This window comes from Schistocerca nitens, chromosome 7, assembly GCF_023898315.1.
Source record: "Schistocerca nitens isolate TAMUIC-IGC-003100 chromosome 7, iqSchNite1.1, whole genome shotgun sequence".
Lineage (NCBI taxonomy): Eukaryota > Metazoa > Arthropoda > Insecta > Orthoptera > Acrididae > Schistocerca > Schistocerca nitens.
The window spans coordinates 274,224,697-274,232,737 of NC_064620.1; the positions used below are offsets into that span (position 1 = coordinate 274,224,697).

The 8,041-nt window shown below is 44.1% G+C and overlaps 1 protein-coding gene across 1 annotated transcript; it reads right to left on the reverse strand.

Moving 5' to 3' along the window:
* Positions 1 to 488: 488 nt before the first annotated feature.
* On the reverse strand, positions 489 to 1,418 carry LOC126195410 (cobalamin trafficking protein CblD-like). Its single transcript, XM_049934008.1, is given in 1 exon segment — positions 489 to 1,418. A coding segment is annotated over 1 exon segment (777 nt). The 5' UTR covers positions 1,360 to 1,418; the 3' UTR covers positions 489 to 582.
* Between the last annotated feature and the right edge of the window lie 6,623 nt (positions 1,419 to 8,041).

An 8,041-nucleotide genomic window follows, 5' to 3' on the forward strand; every position in this document is an offset into this window, starting at 1 on the left:
TCAGTGTCATCTCAAGTTCGTACCAAAAAACTGTACAAACATTTACAAGTCGTATAAATGTACTATTTTACTTCAAAGATTTTTAAAACTCAGAATATAAAACTTTGTAACCAGCTTCAACATTATAAAGAAAACACGCCACAGAAAGCATTTTTCTCTCGAGGTAAATGAGAGCTAGTTATTAATGTTTTTTATTGTTTTTCTAAATAGCATATATTATAATGTTAACTCATCTTTAATTACTCTACAATCCCAAATTCACGACGTCTCACACAAAAGTATTGGCTCAGGTTCAAAAATGGTTCAAATGGTTCTGAGCACTATGGGACGCAACTGCTGAGGTCATAAGTCCCCTAGAACTTAGAACTACTTAAACCTAACTAACCTAAGGACAACACAAACATCCATGCCCGAGGCAGGATTCGAACCTGCGACCGTAGCGGTCGCGCGGTTCCAGACTGTAGCGCCAGAACCGCTTTTTTTTTTTTTTTTTTTTAAATGTCCAAATTCTAGTTTATTTAACAACAAACCTAAAGATACATCACAGACTCAGACAACAAATTTATGAAGGTAATTTATTATCTATGAAAACTGGTTTAAAATCTCTGTCAGCAGATCCGCACTCGAAGGGGCAGTGGTGAATAGGTTTCCTGTAAGTGGTGCCTGTGCAGAGTGAGCAAGAATACTGCACCCAGTGGGTGCATCAATAACACGGAATCCCAGGCAGCGGAAGCGAGGATCCACACGATACAGCATTCCACCCAGTTCAAAACCTGTGCCAAAATATGGCCGTCCTGAGAAAGGGTTCACAAAGTCTGCCCAGTACCCTGCCATCTTCAGTTTAGTACATACTTCTTGGGCTACAACCACAAAACTTTTGACAACAGTTTCCCTCTCTCCTTCAGGATCTGCAGTAACATTTCCTCCCAGAGTACGTTTCTTAGCTCTGTGGTATGTTAATGTAACAACACTAAGTTCTAAGCCTCGAAAGTTGACTCCAGTGAACAGTTCCTCCACATCTTTCCTCAGTAATACTGGGCACCGCTATACTGTGAAATCAAACTTGCTGTCAGTTACTGGTGTCTGAGCAATTGCACCATATGGCAAAGGAGTGGAAGTAGAATCATACCAAGCAGGGCCCAGGCCACCTGGAAGGTAGAAGCGATAACCACGTGGTGCTAGTAGCTCCCAGTTAGGTACCTGACTGTCATCTATTTCTTCTGCTGATCTACGGGGTTTAATTACTTTATATGCGTCCGACGTATCCGAATTGCTCCGACTAGAATAGCGAGTAACAGACGTACAATTCAACCTTTTTAAACCATCCCGACCTAAAAACAACCTCACCGATTGCTGCATCTGGAAACCAAACTTCCTGCTTTAACTTGTCATAATACTTAATCAAAATAACAGTTCTTTTGTTACGGCCACCAGCGGCCGGCCGCGTTTGGCTCAGGAATAGACCAAAACACTTACCGCAAGTGACAGATAAGTCAAATCACTCAACCACAGTTATCGACCGACTTAACTCTTTACAAAGAGGAATGAAATTTGCGAAAAAGTAGCATAAAAATTCACTGAAGGTACACAAAGCACAAACAAGAACAGATATCACTTGAAATATTCGACACGGACTTGACTAGTACTGAGATCTATTGAGCTCCTTAAAATAACAGTGGCGGTACTAGCGAAGTATTGTGTAGCCTGTCCATGTCAAGTCAAATTCCATTATAGCACAAAACAGAACAAGGCATTATAACCAGAATTTCGAGGGATCCTAGGCCAAGTTGCCATAGGCAATAGTAAAGTCCTTCTGTATAGTAATCCAGTACGTATCCGAGTATCCAGCAATGTCAGGTTTCGCGATCAGTTCACGCGATGCCAAAAGCCCCTTGAATTTCCAAAGTGCTACTACGCGGCCGGCGGAGTATTGTAATTGTGTCGCAGTTGTGGACACCACTTTACTTGAGAGCCTTTATATAGAAAGAGTGGCCAATCTTCAGGCGGCCACCATGCTTTTTTCCAGATTGCGCTCAGGAGAATGTACAGGTAAGTAACGTCGCAAAGTGAAATGCAGTAGCGTATCAGCTGTTGACAGGACATCGCTCTGACAAGCGACACCAAAGCGGGACCTCTAGCTTGTCATTTGGCACGTGGCGAAAGCGGATACCATGCATATATTACTGCATATTTAATGTGAAATATTTTGAACAGTCTGGTGTGAATAAGCTTATACGTCAGATGGACAACATTTTCTTGACGTTCGAGATATAATAGGATTCGATCACATAAAGTTTCATTTTTTTATTTCAAATGTTCTGAAGCCATTTCAGTTTTCCCTGATGGGATATTCATCACTGAAGCTGAGAATATCTTTTTCACATTTCCACATAACACAGGATGCTTGTAGTTAAAGTGCACATACTCATGGAGGTCCAGTGTGGGCTGTAATTATCGTACGGCAGCGAAACTTGGTAGATGTATTAATGAGTTAATGCGGAACCGACTTACGGCAGAAAAAATTAGTTCCAGTTTTTATGATCAGGTGCTAGTCGTGCGCTGTTCAGCATCTCGTCGACGTTTCCGGTGCTCATACTGAACGAATTGTGTAAACGGCAATTAATAATAAAATCAAGGACGACTCACGCCCCGTCCTCACAGCTTTACTTCTGCCATTACCTCGTCCCGAGTTCGAGTCTCGGTCCGGCACACAATTTTAACATGCCAGGAAGTTTCATATCAGCGCACACTCCGCTGCCGAGTGAAAATCTCATTCTGGAATAATAAAATCAACATTTGCCTTCCTCACTTGTTTCACGTTGTTTGCCCACGTCCCGTTCCTAATCCATTGCATACGAAAACATTTCTATACCTGCATTCACTACGCCAGATAATGCATGTCGTGGCAAAAATTGGCACTAATTTTTTTTATCAGCGTAAATCGGTTCCGCTATAACTAACTAGAATATCTACCAAGTTTCGCTGCAATACGATGATTACAATCCGTTCTGGACCTTTGTGAGTAGTCCACGTTAATTGTAACCATTCAGTACATTTTCAGTGAGTCATTGTGGGCCTAATAACTTTCTGTTACACTAGGGAAATCGTATTTCTTCTCTGTCATTTAGAAAAGCTAGAACCTTAATAATAGGGGAAAACAATATCGCAGTTGTGTTTACTTTCTACACAGACCCAGTAGCAATAATGTATAACAAGTAACTGATTATCCACCTTATACAACCTACCAAACTACCAATTGTCAGATTTATGTTGCTTGCCATTCCGTTTCAATAACAAATAATTTGCTCTATGAGTGTCAGTAAATAGCAATTTAAAAAGTCATTCCGTAAATAAAAAAGTGTGTGGTCTGTAAACTGGATGTGTTACTATAGACAGAACTCAAAGGAGGCAAATCAAATTTTTCACATTAACAAAGCACTATGAGAGGTGACGTAAACGGCAACTGAAGGAAAAAATACACTCCTGGAAATTGAAATAAGAACACCGTGAATTCATTGTCCCAGGAAGGGGAAACTTTATTGACACATTCCTGGGGTCAGATACATCACATGATCACACTGACATAACCACAGGCACATAGACACAGGCAACAGAGCATGCACAATGTCGGCACTAGTACAGTGTATATCCACCTTTCGCAGCAATGCAGGCTGCTATTCTCCCATGGAGACGATCGTAGAGATGCTGGATGTAGTCCTGTGGAACGGCTTGCCATGCCATTTCCACCTGGCGCCTCAGTTGGACCAGCGTTCGTGCCGGACGTGCAGACCGCGTGAGACGACGCTTCATCCAGTCCCAAACATGCTCAATGGGGGACAGATCCGGAGATCTTGCTGGCCAGGGTAGTTGACTTACACCTTCTAGAGCACGTTGGGTGGCACGGGATACATGCGGACGTGCATTGTCCTGTTGGAACAGCAAGTTCCCTTGCCGGTCTAGGAATGGTAGAACGATGGGTTCGATGACGGTTTGGATGTACCGTGCACTATTCAGTGTCCCCTCGACGATCACCAGTGGTGTACGGCCAGTGTAGGAGATCGCTCCCCACACCATGATGCCGGGTGTTGGCCCTGTGTGCCTCGGTCGTATGCAGTCCTGATTGTGGCGCTCACCTGCACGGCGCCCAACACACATACGACCATCATTGGCACCAAGGCAGAAGCGACTCTCATCGCTGAAGACGACACGTCTCCATTCGTCCCTCCATTCACGCCTGTCGCGACACCACTGGAGGCGGGCTGCACGATGTTGGGGCGTGAGCGGAAGACGGCCTAACGGTGTGCGCGACCGTAGCCCAGCTTCATGGAGACGGTTGCGAATGGTCCTCGCCGATACCCCAGGAGCAACAGTGTCCCTAATTTGCTGGGAAGTGGCGGTGCGGTCCCCTACGGCACTGCGTAGGATCCTACGGTCTTGGCGTGCATCCGTGCGTCGCTGCGGTCCGGTCCCAGGTCGACGGGCACGTGCACCTTCCGCCGACCACTGGCGACAACATCGATGTACTGTGGAGACCTCACGCCCCACGTGTTGAGCAATTCGGCGGTACGTCCACCCGGCCTCCCGCATGCCCACTATACGCCCTCGCTCAAAGTCCGTCAACTGCACATACGGTTCACGTCCACGCTGTCGCGGCATGCTACCAGTGTTAAAGACTGCGATGGAGCTCCGTATGCCACGGCAAACTGGCTGACACTCACGGCGGCGGTGCACAAATGCTGCGCAGCTAGCGCCATTCGACGGCCAACACCGCGGTTCCTGGTGTGTCCGCTGTGCCGTGCGTGTGATCATTGCTTGTACAGCCCTCTCGCAGTGTCCGGAGCAAGTATGGTGGGTCTGACACACCTGTGTCAATGTGTTCTTTTTTCCATTTCCAGGAGTGTAGCTCTAATCTGTTGCATTACATAGGAGACACAGTCTGTTATGCAGTTTTCAAATATTTTTTATCATGTTTGAGCTCCAGCTACGACGATCCTCGTATGACAAAGTAGATGTTTCGTTCATTCTTGTGCTAGTAACCCAAAAAACTGTGCTCTCCAACACTGAATAGTCTTGGAACAACAATAGTTACAGCGAAATGTTATTGGTTCACATTACTTATAGCATACCAGAGAGCAAAATACATATTATACACGGGATGAATAATTTGTCGGTTTCTGCAAATCGCCTTTACAATTCCCGTCTTTCGGATTAAGTTGAAATACCAAATGTATGCGTCTTTCACATTAACAAATCACTATGAGAGGTGATGTGATCACAACCCACTCTGGACCTCTGTGAGTAGGTCCACTTTAATTATAACCATGCAGTACATTTTCAGTGAGTCACTGTGAGGCTAATAACTTTCTCTTACACTAGGGAAATCGTATTTCTTCTCCGACATTTAGAAAAGCTAGAACCTTAAGAACAGCATCATATTAGCATCGTGAACTACATTCTCTACAGTTTGTAGAGTCACTAGCGGAACAGCTTCGAACGGCTTTTTATTACCCATGCAAATTCTTTAAACTATCTTAATGTCATTGATTAAATATCGCCATCAACCAAAATTTAGTCTACAAATACTGGGGTGAAAATGTAATGCGACCATTATCACCGCAGATTCGGCTTACAACATGATTCTTTTATCAATGTTAAATTATGTCAAAAGAACCGCAGATGCATTAGAAGTGTATTAGGACCAACTACGTTTCTACGTGCAAATAATTATGCCACACAATAGGTACTGAAATCGTTAAAACCACTCTACAACAGCATCACTCACGCCACTCCAGCCACGGTTAACAGATGACTAGTGAAAGCAATATATTATTGTTTTTCTTGTATTGTATGGTTTTATAAACAAGATTGGCATGTATTCTTGGTTTACAATTGGTGTATAGAGATTTCCATTGAAACTAAATGCGTATTGTGTGTATTTTGTCGTGTGGTAATACGTTGGTTAAGAGCTGTGGTAGATTTCTTGTTGCGTGCTCTTGAGTCCGTCGAAAGTCGCGGTGTTTATTTGCGGGTTCGTTTGCCAACCTCCCCAGCGTCTCTCAAACTCCACGTTGACGTAGTGTAGTTAATGACTGGAAAGAGTAATATTTACGTTCGAGTCTCATCTAACTATTTATCAGAGATAACCACTCGTTTAAATCTTCTTTATCACAACTTTCACTATCGAGTTGTATTACGTAATATTCACGTTAAGTCCTCTTCGGCTTTATCAGAGCAAGAACAAAATCGAAATCATTAATGTTATATTCAACAACAGAGATAATAAAAATCAGAGAAAATGCAATGATAATGTTCGCTTTTCATACATAAGGAGTAACGTCTTTGGTTCCTGCACACAACACAGTATCCGACACAGTTATTTCCGTAATAAAGTGTGATATTGAGAGGGTACGTCGACTATTATCCGCAACTGTTATACAGTTTTATTGTAATCAAATATGAAACTTACAAGAAGATCATTTTTTGACATAGTCTCCTTGCGTTTCAACGCATTTGGTCCATCGTTGTACAAGCTTCCTGATGCCCTTATAAAAGAAGGTTTTCGGTTGAGCTGCGAGCCAGGAATGCACCGCTTCTTTCACTGCTTCGTCCGAGACAGATCGACGGCCCCTTAATGCCTGTTTGAGTGGACCAAACAAGTGATAGTCAGAAGGGACAAAATCGTGACTATATGGAGGATGGTCCAGTACTTCCAATTTGAGTTTCTGGAGCGTTTCAGCAGTGTGGGCAACAGTATGCGGACGGGCATTGACGTGCAACCACACAACACATTTGACAGCAATCCTCGGCGTTTGCTTCGAACTGCAGGCTTTAGCCTGGCAGTAAGAATCTCACTGTAACGTGCACTGTTGATTGTTGTGCCCCTTTCCCCATAATGTTCCATTACTGGACCTTGTGTGTCCCAAAAAACCGCAGGTATCAGTTTTCCTGCGGACGGTTGGGTCTTTTTCTTGCACGGCCAATTTGGATGGTTCCATTTCATACCCTGCCGTTTACTCTCCGGCTCGTAATGATGAATCCATGTTTCGTCACCAGTAATGATCCTGTCTAAGAAGTTGTCTCCTTCGTTACCATAGCTATCCAAATGTTTTTTGCAGATGTCCAAGCGCGTTTGTTTATGCAACTGTGCGAGTTGTTTTGGGACCCATCTTGCACAAACTTTATGAAACTCACGACTGTTGTGGATGACATGGTAAGCAGAAACGTAACTAATTTGCAGACGATGTGCCACCTCGCCAATAGTTAATCGTCTGTCTAAGAGAATCATTTCACGTGAACGCTCAATGGTTTCTTGATTTGTGGCGGTAAACGGTCGTCCGGCTCCTTCATCGGGCGTAACACTTGTGCCACCATTTCGGAATTTTTCAATTCATTAGTAGACACTCCGTTCTGGAAAAACACTGTTCCAGAACTGTACAGTAAGTCTTCGATAAATTTCGACCCGTGATATAGCTGCTGCCTTCCGATCACAAAATACGGTTCACTGAACGTTGTTATTTTTTGGTGCTTCCCCCATGAACCATGGACCTTGCCGTTGGTGTGGAGGCTTGCGTGCCTCAGCGATACATATGGCCGTACCGTAGGTGCAACCACAACGGAGGGGTATCTGTTGAGAGGCCAGACAAACATGTGGTTCCTGAAGAGGGGCAGCAGCCTTTTCAGTAGTTGCAGGGGCAACAGTCTGGATGATTGACTGATCTGGCCTTGTAACATTAACCAAAACGGCCTTGCTGTGCTGGTACTGCGAACGGCTGAAACCAAGGGGAAACTACAGCCGTAATTTTTCCCGAGGACATGCAGCTTTACTGTATGATTAAATGATGATGTCGTCCTCTTGGGTAAAATATTCCGGAGGTAAAATAGTCCCCCATTCGGATCTTCGGGCGGGGAATATTCAAGAGGACGTCGTTATCAGGAGAAAGAAAACTGGCATTCTACGGATCGGAGCGTGGAATGTCAGATCCCTTAATCGGGCAGGTAGGTTAGAAAATTTAAAAAGGGAAATGGATATGTTAAAGTTAGA